This window comes from Trichomycterus rosablanca, chromosome 1 (assembly GCF_030014385.1).
Source record: "Trichomycterus rosablanca isolate fTriRos1 chromosome 1, fTriRos1.hap1, whole genome shotgun sequence".
NCBI classification, from domain to species: domain Eukaryota; kingdom Metazoa; phylum Chordata; class Actinopteri; order Siluriformes; family Trichomycteridae; genus Trichomycterus; species Trichomycterus rosablanca.
Genome location: NC_085988.1, coordinates 68,607,411 through 68,625,093, shown reverse-complemented (window position 1 = coordinate 68,625,093; position 17,683 = coordinate 68,607,411). Strand labels below are relative to the sequence as shown.

The following is a 17,683-nucleotide window of genomic DNA, read 5'->3' as shown; positions in this document are numbered from 1 at the left end:
GTCCTCAAAATAAAACTAACATTACCGCAGTAAATAACCCCCCCACACACACACAAACACACACACACCTTGACATACGTGACACAATACCACTGCATATGTTTTACATATGTTAATGTAATTTTCTTAAATGAGCATTTGCACAAAGTAATCTGTGGTACTGTATGTCCAGCATAGTGACTCTGCATGTAGCGTGTTTGAGTTCACTTTCTGGGAGTTTGGCATGTGTCTGTGTGGGTTTACTGCAGGTCTCCGATTTCCTTAGACCTAACACGGAGGACCTGGGTTCAGATTAGTGCTAATGTATGATTTACCTCTTTTAGAATTTTATGACTTCACGTTATCAGGACAGTGGCGTCATCTAAGTAAGGGATTTGAACTTTGTATGTAAAGGTAGCCTAGAATATCCAGTTGATCTTTTAGCGTTGCTGTACTTTTATTTTGAAAGAATAAAAAAATCGACATTGTCGTTGAGCAGAATTTCTTTGGGAAAAGCGTCGCTAGCTTGGTTGAGGTCTTTCTGCAGACGACAGTGGCTGGTGTAGCCGTCAAGTTAGTTTAAATTAATATCTAATATTTATTCATAGCTTTTAAGAAAGGTGTTTACTGATAAATATGGCAACTTCAGTTAAACTTAACACTGGGGCACAAATGCCAGTTGTCGGTCTCGGTACATGGAAGGTAAGTTTATGCACGAACTATACAGAACTACATTTATCAAATATAAAATAGGTGTTTAATGTGTTTTCTAATTACAGACTGAAATCGAAAGAATGTGTGGATTTGTTTTGCTCATACAAGTTATTATTTTGTTTTTGAGCATGGAATATTTTTGTTAAATTAGAATTCACTGTCGGGGTTGTGAAAAATCAGTAACTGAAAGTTTGATCCTCCCAGGAGCGTTTATACACTGAAAGTTGGTCCTTGTTGGATAACCTTTCTGTCAGAGGCGAGCAGTTATTTACTTATATCACATTTTTAATTTGTAATTCTGGCGAAAAGAATTGCAGTCAGAATAAAATGTAACATACTTCTCTCTTGTGTTAATACTGAAAAACGTAGACTACATGTCTTATCAGCTGCGTTTATCTCTAGACCACGCCTAAATTATTGCCACTCGGTCTCCATAACCTCTGTTTTTTAAATGTTAGCATATTTCCAGCTTTTATAATATTAACATGTAGAGATGATTGTACACCGGTTTAATTGTCAGATTAAATCTTTGTTGTCTTAACAACTATAGTTTATTATACATGTTCTAATAAAAATACACTTATTAAAAGCCTATACCTGATGAAATCTCAGTGGTGCTATCGGCTGGCCCCGCAACTATACAGACATGATTGGTTATATTTAAAGTGGGAGGGAGGAAAGAAGCAGGGTCTTTTTGCTTATTGAGATTGAAATAATTATTTAATTTAAATTATGAAGAATAGTAATTATAATAGTATAACAAAAATAATATAACAATAATACTATAATATATAACAATAATAATATATAACAAAAGTTATAGGGCTGTCATCTCAATTCCGACTCCTGGCGACTATATGGATAGTGTTTCTCCAGAACCTCATTTTTTCTGCTTGGGTCTTCAGGCTTTGTAATGGCTCTAGTTGCATCCATCAATCATGTTTATTACTGTCCTCTTCCTCTCATACTCTAAAAGTAAGAGCACATCAGTTTGGTTATCTGGGCTTTGACTGAGAGGATAGGTTTAATTTAATTGAGGATCCATTTGGTTGTCTTTTTTGCTATCCAAGGTACTCTCACAAGTCTTTACAGGCACCAAAATCTTATCTTTGAAGAGACAAAATGTTGAATCTGCAGATTTTCTGTTCCTTTATTGTTGTTATGCCATGTGCCCATCTGTGTCATATTTCCTGACTTCTGGATCCTTTGCAGTTAATATTTGATGCTAGTAGAAAGAAAGTGGTTTACCACTTTAACATCTTCTCCATTAATGGTAAAGTTAGTGATGTTTCCTGTTGTTCTGACAGTTGTCTTTTTCATAATGAGCTAAAGTCCTTTGTTTTATTCTGTTTTCCAACCTTTCTTACAAAACCCTTCAGGTCTTCCTTGTTTTCTGCTATGAGTACTGTTTTATCTGCATATCAAAGGTTATTGATGTTTCTGTGCCAGTCACCCCCAGGTAAAGTAGCTGAAGCTGTGAAAGCTGCCATTGCTGTGGGCTACAGGCACATTGATGGAGCGTTTGTGTACCAGAACGAGAAGGAGGTTGGCGAGGGTATCCAGGCCATGATCAAAGAAGGCGTAGTAAAAAGAGAGGAACTTTTTGTGGTTAGCAAGGTATCACTAAATCTACATAAATTACACGGCCTACGGTGCAGTGAAAAAGTATTTGCCCATAATTTCTTTTATTTTTACAAATTTTTCAAATTACCTTTACCATTAAAAAGTATAACTTTAAAATAAGTCAAAATGTTTTTTGAATGATTTTCTTTTATTGGGGAAAAATGCTGTTCAGCCCTACCTGGCCCTATGTAAAAATAAAAAGTTATTTCACCTTAGCTATAAAAATCAACCAGTTAACCACATTTAATTGACAATTGGGTTAAATTTCACTAACCACACCAGGCATGATTACTGCCTTAGGAAAAATTACATCCATAAGGGATTTGCAAGGCGCAAACTACTGCTGACCAAAAATAGCAAATACCTAAAAAAGGCTAGTCTCACATGTTGGGGGTAGCATAATGGTCTGGACCAGAGCCGTAGATAGAGAGAGTTGCGACACTCCTTGATCTCGCCGCCACGCGGTCACGTGGTTCATGTAACCCTCCAATAGTTCCAAACAAACCCGGCGCTGTCATGTTCTCCTATGGGACAGGCAGCAGTGAGTGAAATATTAAACATTAAATAATAAACATTTGTACAATTTCTGGGTATTTTCACCTGCCTTTACATTTACTGCATCTGCTTTAATATCAATTTGGTATATGAAGTGGAAGATTGATGTTTATAATGACTTAATAGGTCGTTCTTGTTAACACACAGTACATTATATTAGCATACATTACATAATGCGATATCATTAAGTAGTAGAGACAATATACAGTACAGAGATTAGACAGTTTTTTATGTTTTGTTTTTTACATAAACTAATCTCCCTTCACTTTCCCGAGGATTCATAATAATAATCATTTTGGTTAAACACTAAGCCATGTGGCTGGATTCATAAGGTTTACCTGCACTGAATGAACAGATTCATAAACACACTACCGTACCAATACCTTTAACATTATAGTGCAGGTACATGAAATAGCATTAATTCATGTCTTATTTCATGAGTAAGTAATAATTTATTCCTACATGTAATACATGAATTAATTCATAATTAATATGCACTAGTTCATTTTGTCTAATGTAAGTGGTGGACAAGGTACACAAACCATGTAGTTGAGTTGAAGTAGAGATATCCAAGGTAAAATATTGCTCCAGTAAAAGTAGTAATAAAAGTAAAATACTCTTTACCTCCACTAAAGTACTAAACTAAATTTACCTTCAAATGTACTTAAGAATGAAAGTAAAAGTTATACCTATTAATTAAGATAAACATGTAACATTTAGTGCTGAGCAAATGCTAAACAATAACAGTATTAAGTATATTAATGACATCAAATTCATTATTTTTTTAAAACAAAGCAACAAACAGCTAAAAATGCTTGATAAGTAGTGAAAATTAATGGGGCTCTATGGGATGTTTGGAACTATACAGAGCTCCACAACCCGGAAGCTGCACAGAAAATATGTCCCGCCCCCTTTCCAACGGTTCCCTATGGGAGTGTCGCCACTCTGTTCTCTCTACCGCTCTGGTCTGGACTACTTGTCATAATTGGTGAAACCATAAATTTTGCTTTTTAAAATCTTTAAGAAGTATGTTGACTCGTCAGTTTATGACCTAAAGCTGAAGTGCAGTTGAGTTTTGCAGCAGGACAATGATCAAATGACAAAATTAAGGTTTTAGAGTGGCCGTGTCAATTGGGATGTTGTGGCAAGTCATTGCAAGCATTTGATGGCAGTTGTTGCTGCCAAGGGTGGCACAACCAGTAATTCGACTTATTACTTTTTTACATGTAGGGTTTTTTTTGTAGAAATGTTTTATCCTCACTAAATGAAAGGGTCATTTAAAACTGCTTTTTTGTTTACTTGTGGTGTCTTTATGTTAGAATAAAATTTGTTGAAAGATCCAAAACATTTAAACATGATAAAATAGCAAAAATAGAAAAGTTAGGGGCAAATGCTTATTTTACTGTATATGTAATGAAAATATGAAGTTGTTGACCAAACAGATAAAAGAGAAATGGTCACAAGGTTTAGTTACAATACAATGGTAAAAGGATAACTGGTCTTTTTACAGCTTTGGTGCACCTTCCATGACAAGTCAGCAGTGAAAGGAGCATGTCAAAAGACCTTAAGTGATTTGCAGCTGGACTACTTAGATCTGTATCTGATTCACTGGCCAATGGGCTTTCAGGTAATTTAATGTTGCCACAGGATGTTTCAGATTTTTTTTAACTTACTCGGACAAACCTATTTCGTATGATCTTATTATCCAACATGTATACACTAGGAGCAGTAGTATATTAATGGATAAGGTACTGGACTAGTGATCAAAAGGTTGCTGGGTCAAGCCTCACAACTGCCAAGCTGCCAAAGTTGGGTCCCTGAACAAGACCCTTCAATTGCTTGCATTGTACCAGTCACAATTAAAAGCAGTTTTGGATAAAGGTGACTGCTAAATTCTGTAAATGTAATATTTTTAGTCTTAATTAATATTAAACAAGTAATATAATATAATGTTAATAAAGTATAATATAATGTTTATGTATTTATTAACCATTTTTACCAGAGCCATTTCATGAAAAGTAGCAACATTTTGTAAAATGAAATAAAAATATGGGTCTGTGATTTGTTAATTCTATTGAACTCTTAATTAACTGACAAAAGTATAAAGAAATGACGTTGAATGTTAAATGTTTTGGCTGACCAGCGTGAGTGTATTTCCTAAATAGAAACTTTGAATTTGAGTTTATTGAAAATGTGTCATGAAGAAAGTGCATCATAAAGAAGCGAATCCCATAATGGCAGCCACAGACTTGTATCACTTAAGAATGGGCAAAATAATTATTTTGCAGACTTGCAACAATTAAATTATGTAATTTTCCAAGAGTGGCACAAACACTCATGGACATCCCTGGTTGTTAAGTGATCTTTTTATGGTTGGCACTGACACCTTTGTCCCAGCCTTCGTCAGATCATCCTGTAATTTTTATTACAACAGTGAATAAGGTTTCATAAGAATCAACAAAACATAGATTCTTGTTCTTATTGCATTTTACAAAATTCACAGTTTTCACACATTCACAGTCCTGGCTGGAAAGTGACTTGTCATTCCAGACCCCTTTTTCACCTTGTAAACTGACAGAATTTTTTAAAGAAGCAAAGCACCCAAAACAGGATGCTACCTTCGTCCTGCCTTACAGCTGGAATGAAGTCTTAAAAGCATGATCTTTTTGAAAGTAAACTCAAACACTGCACCTGTACAACACATAATGTATGTAATAAATTATGTCACTGATTTTGGGAAAGTTATCAAAGAAATATATATATACAGTGAATCCAGAAAGCATTTAGATCCCTTGGATTTTTGCTCACTGTTTTTAAATAATCACTAATACATTGTTTTCACTAATCCAAGTGTTCTGACAATTAATAAAAAATCCAAACTGAAATCTATTAATTTAATTTTTGGACTTTTGCTGTGTAAAGGTGCATCCTGTTTTTTTTTTTTGTTTGTTTTTTTTTTTTTTTTTTTTTTTTTTTTTTTTTTTTTTTTTTTTTTATAACCTTGTCGTGTCGCCTCTTTTAACAACTGCCATGTTGAATTTTAAAATTATGTTGCCGACTCTCAGGCTGGAACAGAACTTTTCCCAGTAGACGGTGAAGGCTTAACTATCAGTGACAACACCAGTTTTTTGAATACGTGGGAGGTAAGGAAAAATGTACTTTTTGGATTTTGCTGTTACTGACATTATTATGGTTAGTTAATTAATGTGATTTTCTGTAATAATGGTGTTACAGGGTATGGAGGAGTTGGTGGATGAGGGACTGGTTAAAGCCATTGGCATCTCCAACTTTAACCATGAACAGATTGAAGCCATCTTAAATAAACCAGGCCTTAAATATGTACCTGCCAACAACCAGGTAAGATCCATAAAACAAGTTAACATGTATTTGCTACAAATAATGGTTGTTAAAATATTTGTGATTATTTAAGGTATAACCATCATGTGGTTATCACCGAGTATCTTTGTTTTTTTTTTAAACTGCATTTCGGAGTCTGAAAGGATTTATTCATCACATACTTCACAATCACATTAACATTGACTTTTAACCTTATTTACTGAGACAGCAAAACAGAAAAGGTCAGCTTGTAACCAGTGTTTTGCCCAAGGCAGCTTATAATGCTCCTTCATCTGGCTTTTTTCTGCAGTAGCTGGCTTTCGGATGCAGTCAATACTGCAGTCTTGTGTTAAGTTTGATTGTTAAAATATATGTGATTTTAATCACAATAAGACGATATTACGTAGCAAATAAATGCCAAATAATTTTATTTTAAACTTTAATATTCTGGTTTTTTTTGTTTTTTTTTTCAGATTGAGTGCCATCCGTATCTGACACAGGAGAAATTAATCAACTTCTGTCTCTCTAAAGGCATTACAGTGACTGCATACAGTCCTCTGGGCTCACCAGATAGACCGTGGTTTGTACTTTTTTATGACTTATTAGAGTAACTGGGCGGCACGGTGGCTCAGTGGGTAGCACTGTCGCCCACAGCAAGAAGGTCCTGGGTTTGATTCCTAGGTGAAGCGGTCCTGGTCCTTTCTGTGTGGAGTTTGCAAGTTCTCCCTGTGTCTCAAAATTGTCTAAGACTGTGTTTGAAACTGAACTAAAATTGATGAATCTTGTGTAACCAGTCACTACCTGTCCTGTCATGAATGTAACCAAAGTGTGTAAAACATGACATTAAAATCCTAATAAATAAGTCATGTTTTTTACACTTTGGTTACATTCATGACAGGAATGGTAGTTACTCATTACACAAGGTTAATCAGTCCACAAGGTTATATCAAACACAGTCATGGACAATTTAGTGTCTCCAATTCACCTCACTTGCATGTCTTTGGACTGTGTGAGGAAACCGGAGCTCCCGGAGGAAACCCACGCGGACACAGGGAGAACATGCAAACTCCACACAGAAAGGACCCCGGCCGCCCCACCTGGGGATCGAACCCAGGACCTTCTTGCTGTGAGGCGACAGTGCTACCCACTTAGCCACCGTGCCACCCTACAGCCAATCGTAATCACAAACAAGAAATGAGGCCATGCACAGTAAAAATCTCACAATAAATCAATGAAAGCATCCACATTTCTAAAAGTATTTTAGACAAAGACCATAGACAAAGGTGATGACTGAGCCTAGGTCCCCCAGTGCTGTGCAACACCCATTCTACCTGCAGCGTCAGCATGCAGAGTGTATATTTGTAATAAATTAATATATTCATCTAGTAAACCAAGCCTGCTAAAGCAATAGTTGCTTTACATATTTTTTCTTACTTTCTATATTTAAACTGGTGTTATAAAATTGTTTGGTAAAAGCAGTAGGTAAAACAGGAAATATTGGTAGACTGTTTATTTATCCATCTTAGTCCAGCATAGTTCTGTCTAAACATGGCAGAGCATGTTTCAATTTTTTGTTTTTTCAAATAGTCACCCAGAAATTTAGGTATAGTTTATAGTGCAAACTTGCAGATTAATAAAAATAAATGCTTTATTAAATGGCACTTTGACCAGATTCTGTTGCATGCATTCTTTAACCAAAGTCTCACGAGATCTTAGAGGGAAACCACATTTTGTTTATTTAGTTGCTGTATTTAGAACTGTGTTTATCTGTTGTCATGCGACTGTTGTCAAGGGCATATTGAGTGCATTCATTCATTTATTTCACAAATTCTACCAATTTTAACTTGTATTGCAGTATTATTAGTGTCACTTTCAATCAGTGTTGAACTATTGTTTACTTCTGTAAAAATATAATTTATCTGTTCCAGATGTGGTGCAGATAATGTACCTGCTATGAAAGCTGATTGATAACAAAAGAAACATGACATTATTAAAATGTATAACAATTGATTCATTGCATATCTACAGATTAAGTAAACAATGCTAATGCTATAATTGACTTAATTAATTAATCTTTTCAACTATCAGGGCAAAACCCGAGGACCCCTCATTACTGGAGGACCCAAACATAAAGGCTATTGCTCAGAAGCACAATAAAACCACTGCTCAGGTAAAAGTAAAAACAAATTGGGTACTTATATTACTATAGTCATACTGTTGTCATGATCTGAAATTTCAGATAACATTCGTTACAAAAAGTTTAATTATGTAATTTTATTTAAATTATTATGCCAGCCTACCCTTGCTGAGTTCCAGATTCCAATCTCAGTCGTGCTATCATCTAGCAAGGCAGCAACACAGACATGATTGGCTGTTTCCATCGGTGGATGTTGGGGTGATGACCCACTGTGTACCTGATGAGGAGCAATTAATGAAATTAATTAAATGAAATGATGAAATAAAAAGTCATTTTAGCCTGTTAAGTAGAGGAAGAGGCTAAAGTCAAGTTAATTAAAAAATAACTTTGTAAAATTATAATTTGTATAATTAAAAAAATGTGCAGGTCCTGATACACTTCCAAATTCAGAGAAATTTGATTGTGATCCCCAAGTCAATTACTCCTGCCCGCATCAAGGAAAACTTTGAAGTAAGTTCAGGTAAAAAAATATTTAAAAAGCTCAATGCTCACTGAACATTTTGCTTTAACCAGACTTGATTTATGTCCATAGGTCTTTGACTTTAAGCTAAGTGATCAAGAAATGAGTACCATTTTAAGCTTCAACAGAAACTACAGGGTTTGTCCAATGCAGTGGTAAGTTTTTGTTATTTTAATTAAAATTATATATCTTTTTTCAGTGGATTTGGTCTCCATATACATTACAATTTTGAAATGAACATTTCACATTATTACGTTAAATATTACAATGTTTCTTTTTCAGGTCTGTGAAGCACAAAGACTTTCCTTTCAATATCGAATGGTAAAATAGGAAGAATTATCATACACGATGCTACATAGAAAGCTGCAAGGCATACTCCTGCCTTTTTTCTTTTTTAAATATTGCATTTTCATCCAGCACTCATTTTTAAAAAGGTGGACAAGTGTCTAGGCTTTGTTAAACAACTTCTTGATAGTCTATACATTTAGATTTGAACTGTTCAAGCACTCCATTGTTTCAAAGTTATTTCTTCAAACTTGTTTGCAAACTGTTATACATCTTGTCTTGTGTGCTTTTGTGGTTTAAAGCTATGCTTTTTGCAGTAAACAAAATAAAGCTTAAATTAACTGTTGAGTGTTTTGCATCCATTCTCAAGCAGATTATAACACTAGCTTTACACAGTGTCATTCTTCTCTTGACCTGCAAAATTTTTTTTTTTTTATCTGGTGAAACAGATATTTTAAAGGGTTAAGACCTGGAATCTGACTGAGCTACTCAGACATTTGATTTTTCTTAAAAAGTGTGCTTAAATGCCCTTCCTAGTTAAAGTTTCAGGCAAAGGCTTTGTGTACTGTGCAATGTTAATTTTCCCATCAATTCTGACTATACTAAATATAGAACCACCACTATAGTTTACAGTAAGGGCATTACTTGGCTGATCTGCCTTGTAGAAGTTTCATTTCAAACAATGCTTAGAAAGTGGAAATGTCTTATGAAATGACAATGCTTTGTGCAACTTTGTTGGGTAGTCTTTTAAGTTATGTTTTGCAAATGATTTAAGTAAGCTTCCTGGTGTTTTTTCAGTCACATCCACACTTTGGATGTGATTGATTTAGAAAACAATACCTTCAGTCACAACCACTTGTGTGACATACAGTGTATCACAAAAGTGAGTACACCCCTCACATTTCTGCAAATATTTCATTATATCTTTTCATGGGACAACACTATAGACATGAAACTTGGATATAACTTAGAGTAGTCAGTGTGCAGCTTCTATAGCAGTGTAGATTTACTGTCTTCTGAAAATTACTCAACACACAGCCATTAATGTCTAAATAGCTGGCAACATAAGTGAGTACACCCCACAGTGAACATGTCCAAATTGTGCCCAAATGTGTCGTTGTCCCTCCCTGGTGTCATGTGTCAAGGTCCCAGGTGTAAATGGGGAGCAGGGCTGTTAAATTTGGTGTTTTGGGTACAATTCTCTCATACTGGCCACTGGATACTCAACATGGCACCTCATGGTAAAGAACTCTCTGAGGATGTGAGAAATAGAATTGTTGCTCTCCACAAAGATGGCCTGGGCTATAAGAAGATTGCTAACACCCTGAAACTGAGCTACAGCATGGTGGCCAAGGTCATACAGCGGTTTTCCAGGACAGGTTCCACTCGGAACAGGCTTCGCCAGGGTCGACCAAAGAAGTTGAGTCCACGTGTTCGGCGTCATATCCAGAGGTTGACTTTAAAAAATAGACACATGAGTGCTGTCAGCATTGCTGCAGAGGTTGAAGACGTGGGAGGTCAGCCTGTCAGTGCTCAGACCATACGCCGCACACTGCATCAACTCGGTCTGCATGGTCGTCATCCCAGAAGGAAGCTGACGCACAAGAAAGCCCGCAAACAGTTTGCTGAAGACAGGCAGTCCAAGAACATGGATTACTGGAATGCCCTGTGGTCTGACGAGACCAAGATAAACTTGTTTGGCTCAGATGGTGTCCAGCATGTGTGGCGGCGCCCTGGTGAGAAGTACCAAGACAACTGTATCTTGCCTACAGTCAAGCATGGTGGTGGTAGCATCATGGTCTTGGGCTGCATGAGTGTTGCTGGCACTGGGGAGCTGCAGTTCATTGAGGGAAACATAAATTCCAACATGTACTGTGACATTCTGAAACAGAGCATGATCCCCTCCCTTCGAAAACTGGGCCTCATGGCAGTTTTCCAACAGGATAACGACCCCAAACACAACCTCCAAGATGACAACTGCCTTGCTGAGGAAGCTGAAGGTAAAGGTGATGGACTAAACCCAATTGAGCACCTGTGGCGCATCCTCAAGTGGAAGGTGGAGGAGTTCAAGGTGTCTAACATCCACCAGCTCCGTGATGTCATCATGGAGGAGTGGAAGAGGATTCCAGTAGCAACCTGTGCAGCTCTGGTGAATTCCATGCCCAGGAGAGTTAAGGCAGTGCTGGATAATAATGGTGGTCACACAAAATATTGACACTTTGGGCACAATTTGGACATGTTCACTGTGGGGTGTACTCACTTATGTTGCCAGCCATTTAGACATTAATGGCTGTGTTGAGTTATTTTCAGAAGACAGTAAATCTACACTGCTATACAAGTTGTACACTGACTACTCTAAGTTATATCCAAGTTTTATTTCTATAGTGTTGTCCCATGAAAAGATATAATGAAATATTTGCAGAAATGTGAGGGGTGTACTCACTTTTGTGATACACTGTACACACAGTAATCAGATTACCAAATCAAATATGACAATAATATGGTTACTTGGTTTACATGCACTTAATCAGATTATGGAAACCAATTTGCATGAGAATCAATAATCTGATTTCTCAGAATGACAACTTTTAAGCTGTTTACTTTTCAGTGATGTGAAATTACATCTTTTAAAATCTTGTAATGCTTGTTTAACATTAAGTTTTAAAGATCACTATAAACATTTAATTTTAATATATTAGTTATTTTAGAGTGTGGCTTTAATTTTAATTATTTAAAAAGCATAATTAGGCTGCATTCACATGATGCATGGCAAAACTGATTTGGCGCTAAATATGCCATTGTTTCCTATGGAGTGAGGCGGTGCCGCTTACCCTGCTGCTGCGCTACCTTGAGCGTTGCACAAGGCTCATTTACCGCATTGACACTATTTTTTTCAGTTTGCCACTGCACTCAAAGTTCAATCTTATTAAACCTTGAACCAATTTGCCACTTGAAAGCACCGCTGAAGAGACAAACTGTTTATAAGACATGGCTGAGAGAAATTCTCATCGTTTTACAAAAACTGTTGTATTCCACTTAAAATAGTAATGACTTTGGTTATAATGTTATGTTTACAAAAATACACTATACAAATGATATAATACTAATATTACTATGAAATTGTTTACCAGTGATATTTAGCATTTTTTACCAATGCCATGGTTCTAATTTTAACCAAATAATAACACAATTTGGAATGTGTAGAACGTTTATATTTTTTCCAGTATGTTCAGTTTAACATAGAAATGTGCTCAAGTGCCGCAGCGGTCTAATGCTGTATCCCACTACTGCTGAGAGCCAGGTTCTAATCTTAGCTGTGTTTATTAGCAAACTTTACAAACTTTCAGGTGTTTGCAATAAACCAAACAAGATTCATTTAAATAGCTCAACACAACTAACGAGTTTTTTGTTTTTTTTTGTTCAAATTCAACACAAAATGTCACTTTTAATAACTAATGCAGTCTCATAATAATTCAACCCTCTCAACAGAATCCCTCATAGGAGCACACATTTGCAAATCAGGTGTTGTTTCAAGCACACCTGATGCAACTAATCAACATCTTGAGATAAAATACAGCCAATATTTAGACTGAGTGATCGCATGTTAAAAAATAAGTCAAAATAGTTTCCCGAAAAGTGATAATTGCGTTACAGCTACTAAAAGTGTATTTATGTGCCCTGTGAACAGTGGCGGCCAAATCTCTCAGGGGGGGCAATTGTTGCGATGATGGCCAAGGTGACCCGTTTAATGGGTAAATTAAAGCTTAAATAATTAACATCTTAAGTCATCTGTCAGTTTGCCCTCACAAATAACTTTAAACATGGAGACAGACCAGCTTTACCATTAATCATAAAATGAAGTAAAGCCTTCCCACTAACAATTTAATTCAGTCTTCATCAGATAGCATTTTATTTTAGGTGCAGCTGATCCAGAATAAAGATTGGCATCTGGGCTGATGTGCAATGAATAAAGAAGTACAATTAAACAATTGGGGAGATACAATAAGTGCAATCACAACTCACAATTTAAAAATTATATTACTTACTTGTAATTTACTTGTAACTTATATGATTTCCCCCCCTTTGTAGATACTTGATGTACAAATTTGGTCTGGGTGGCCCTAATTCTTTAGTTGCTAATTTATCCTGATTACTACGACGACTGAATGGCATTTCCCTTAATGACACAATGGAGTTGCTCCGAACGGAGGTAATGGTAGTCATGGTGATGAGATCACTACACCAGTCACGTGTGACGCAAACACGTAAGTGCGAGCCCTCCTGGAACCCATAGAGATTGTATTGCAGTGCCTACAGTTCGAAAAAAAAGTGCCTTAATATGAGGGTCAACGAGAGCAATCAGGGCGATTTTCAATCAGACTGAAATCGCCCAAAATGGGCGCTACTGTACAGAACACAACTTGACGCTGATTGGACTACGATATTCAGAGGCAAGACAGACTGTCCAAAACAGTCACAGCTAGTTTAACACTGGTTGAATGCGATAGAAAAATTTCTTCCCTTTTGCCCTTTGGTGGTGCGTCGCCCGATCACCCTAAGGAACGAGCCGCCCATGCCTGTGAAGGACTGGCAACCTGTCTGGGCTATTCTTACCTTTCGCCCAGTGAAGTACCCACCGTGACCCTGACAAAGCGGCGGTAAAACCGACAATGAATAAATGAATGAATAATTGCGTTGAACAAACATGAAAAATGATACAAAATATAGCTAAGTCAGGTAAATTTGGCTAATAAACCTAATTTGCCATGGGGGTTAAACAAGTTTCATAACTGTACAAACTGAACGAAATATGTGACGTGAGAATGTGTGATGCCCTGAGATGGACTGCTTCCCCGCTCAGGATTTATTTTTGCCATGTTTCTAGGTGGCGTCGGACCCACTGTGTCCAAATTGAAATGGTTAGTAAAAATTATTAAATAAATGCAACTTTGTTCACATGAAAGAGAAGTTTTAAACTACTAGCGGTTCTTCTGGCTTATTTCTAATTAAGTAAATCGTGATTAAGGTAAACATGCAGATGATGTCACTCATGTTTAATGGTCGAAGTGTTTGGTGGAGCTTTTATTTTGAAAAAGTAAAAATAAGTCTCGCGGCTGATGACTAGCTGATGATGGGGTGTTTCGCACTCTAGTGTCTTGGACTTGGAGTTTTTACCTTTAATACATTGTGTTCTTATATTTAGGGTTCTAATCATGTTGCAGTTTTTGGTAAATATTTTCTTTTAAATGTGTTTAAATAAAGCCACAGTCTAATAACATTTAAACTTGTAATGCTGTTCTGGTTTCAGCTTACGATAGTAGCCGACTAGTTTGAGAGTCATGCTAACTATAACATAAGGTCACGGTATTCTATACGATTTTTTACAATTTACCAACTATTCTGAAAATTATGTTTGTATATAGATGTGTACATACGTGTGGGGAAATGATAATATATGACCATAGAACATCGTGGCCTTAACGTTATCTATTTTTATAAGATTAAAATTAATTTAATCTTACCAGAACATTAAAAATCTTTTGCCGTTCTACGTGTCTTTTTGCAGTGCTTAATGCTTTTTTTATTGTGTGTTGTAGGTCGGTTTCACCCTAGGGAATGTGGTTGGGATGTATCTTGCTCAAAACTATGAGGTTAGATAAATCTTTCATTCTTTTTTTCATCTAAGCAGTGTTGCCCAAAGCAGGATTTGTAAGTTAGTATGTCAAATTTAAGATTTACTTAGGAATAATGGTATCGTAAAGGCAGTTCAGCGTCCAGCTCTCTTACCATGTCAACATAAGTTTTAGTTAAATGTGGGAAATCAGAGTCTGAACCAATCAAACAAGTAAAGATAATGTCAACTTCAAGGGAAAAAAACCTCTAGTGTACACGATAGATTAGTGATTCTGCCTGCCAAAGTACCACACCCAAACCTCTTATACACTGGTAAGTTCACTTTTAGCATTTTTTTACAGGCATAGTGCCGAAAAGAGATTTTGAGCTTTTCCACTGCAAAATCTCAGGTTCTTGGCCAGAAACACTGGTAAGGTTTGGGCCCTATAATTTTGCAGTGCTGGAACCAATCAAACTGCGGTGCAAGCGTTCTGATTGATATTTCCTAAATTCATTACACATTTTTATTCTTTGTGTCTTCCCAAAACAAACATATACTGAAAGAATTATGATACCAAATGTCAAAACAAAGCCAAAGACTAAAAGGTCACTAAGGGTGTCAGTTAAAAAACTGAGACTATTTAGTCTCAGGTGTCCTGTTGGAAACCATTGCGGATCTTGAACGTTGTGAGAAAATGAGCCATTTGGCAGCACATTAGGTTTTACAGCAAGGTACATCTGATTGGATAAAGCCTTCCACCATAAGCCTCAGATTTACTTAAAGCACTGAGACTATATAAGACAGAATTTAAGACTCATTAAGTCTGAAATTTTAGTAATTAATTAGTACTTAATTAAATGACATTTACTTAACAATTTCAAGTTTAAATACACAGGTAAACTCCTACAGTTAAATAATAACAGCAGGATTACACACTGGCAGTGTCGATATGTAAATAATACTTGCCAAATCCTGTAGCAACATAATGTAATATCTTTAATAAACTTGTATACAGCATTTAAAAAAGAATGAATCCCCCCCCTCTAAGTTATGGTCTAATACTGCTTCTCTGTAATCTGTATTACAGGTCCCTAACATTGCAAAGAAGATAGAGGCCTTTAAACAAGATGTGGAAGCCAAGAAAAAGCCTCCAGAGTGAAGATCATGAAAAAAGCTCATTAAAATATGTATTTTAAATAAAATAAGTATGCAAACGGATATGACCCTTCCTAGATTAAAGACACATAAGTGCCTGAGGTTTGCTGATTTTATGTGTAAATGAACTAATTTCACCTTACTGTTACATGTGATGTTCAAGATATTTCTTTCATTTTTATGAACATAAAAACCCTGATATTAAAACGTTTGAGGACAATCTATATGAAAATGAATTTTGTCTCTGGCTAGACTGTATTAAAATTAAATATTTGATGTGTGGCTTAGACATAAAATTAAAAAGGTTTTCAATAATTGACAAATAGTGCCCACTTAATACAACTTATTATGTTAATGTGTGTCAATATTAACAAGTGTTCTGGATAACATGTAAATTCTAAAAAGACAAACGCTTTTGTGTGACAGGGTGTGTAACTTAAAACTAAGGTATAAATTGTGCTTGAAGTGGTAAAAATGACTGATGGTACATTAATGTACAATTGTTAATAAAATACTCTAATAACAAGTTCCAGATTAATAAAAGGCTCTTATGAAGTTCCAGATGACCTTCTATGGATTTTTTTTCTGTAAAAGGACTCACTGTAAGATTTCAACACCGTTTACAGCATTTCTATTGACATCGATGTAAGTAGTAATAAAGTGGGAACAATTTGTAGTCACCTTGTAAAAATACATAAATACATATTCCTTAAAATATGTGTTTAAAATTTGTCTTTTAGTCAAGAAAAGAAGATTGGTTATGTAGCTTAACAGCCATACATATCATTTTATCACAATACTTAACAAAATGCAAGTGAAAAAAGTGAAGTGTACAACAATGTGTATTTTCAGCACTATAGGCTGTATGTGTGAGCTTTCTTTTCTGGGTGATTTTACACTCTTAATCTTAAAATACATTTTCTCCCTCCAAGTGGCTCGTTTATGACTGGATTTTTATTAAACTGATGAAAATGTAAAGCTCTGTCTTTGGTGGACTTTATTAAAAATAATATATCAAATTAATTTTACTTTTGAGTAAATTGATAATATTACATGTTTGGGGAGGGTTGTTTAAATGTTTAAATAAAGATTTTGTATTTATTCATATAAATAAAAACAAACTGGCATGCCAACACGAATAATGAGTCTAATAATGTGTCTGCAATGTGACCAGGAGGTGAAAGCAGATGGTAATAAATAATTGAAATTTTGTCTCAAAGGTCATAACGTAAGGGACAATATACATACTCAATACTACTTTATTTGCATACATTCACTGCACCTTCAAAAGAGGTTAAGATTTTACATTACATGAGACGAAGTGGACCAGATGTTATTTAGGTGGTGGCACTCTGACACTAACCTAAAAGTGTGTGATGTACTGTCGTGTGCAGTGTATCAGGTTCAGCAGTGTTGGGATTTTTAAACAATGCTAATGCTGGTAGAAGAGTGGTGCGCCAACCAAAAATAAAAAAAGCACCATTGTCCTGTGATCAGAAAGTGTCCAATGACAAGACTATTATACATAACTAGATAAACAATAACAGATGAAGTGCATTTAAAATAAAAAATAACTGCAATATTTAACTGTACACCTACACTAAGTCTGAACAGTGTAATGGTCCACCACCTAAAATCATGTGGTCAGTGGAGGTTCCTTTCGATTGATAAATAGGGTAAGGTGGGGACAAAGTGCACAGAGCATCAGACGAACTGTCAGTAACTGTATACCCGCAAAGTCAATCTGTATGATAGATGTAGCTTA

At 35.8% G+C, this 17,683-nt stretch overlaps 2 protein-coding genes across 5 annotated transcripts; both read left to right on the top strand.

The window, feature by feature from the left end:
- Positions 1–57: 57 nt before the first annotated feature.
- Positions 58–9,495, top strand: akr1b1.2 (aldo-keto reductase family 1, member B1 (aldose reductase), tandem duplicate 2). 4 transcript variants are annotated; one of them, XM_062995771.1, is made up of 10 exons: positions 466–681; positions 2,143–2,301; positions 4,382–4,498; positions 5,937–6,014; positions 6,106–6,228; positions 6,681–6,787; positions 8,296–8,377; positions 8,771–8,854; positions 8,937–9,019; positions 9,147–9,495. In XM_062995771.1, the coding sequence occupies exons 1-10, from the start codon at positions 616–618 to the stop codon at positions 9,187–9,189; spliced, it is 942 nt and encodes a 313-aa protein (XP_062851841.1). In that variant the 5' UTR covers positions 466–615; the 3' UTR covers positions 9,190–9,495. The 4 variants fall into 4 exon arrangements, with proteins under 4 accessions (XP_062851856.1, XP_062851850.1, XP_062851841.1 ...); XM_062995763.1 differs by having other exon boundaries at positions 468–681; positions 2,143–2,310; XM_062995786.1 differs by lacking the exons at positions 8,937–9,019; positions 9,147–9,495 and having other exon boundaries at positions 58–681; positions 2,143–2,310; positions 8,524–8,850.
- A 4,769-nt stretch (positions 9,496–14,264) lies between these two features.
- On the top strand, positions 14,265–16,477 carry stmp1 (short transmembrane mitochondrial protein 1). The gene is made up of 3 exons (XM_063005695.1): positions 14,265–14,377; positions 14,747–14,800; positions 15,851–16,477. Exons 1-3 carry the CDS (start codon positions 14,363–14,365, stop codon positions 15,920–15,922), a joined length of 141 nt encoding a protein of 46 aa, XP_062861765.1. The 5' UTR covers positions 14,265–14,362; the 3' UTR covers positions 15,923–16,477.
- Positions 16,478–17,683: the final 1,206 nt, after the last annotated feature.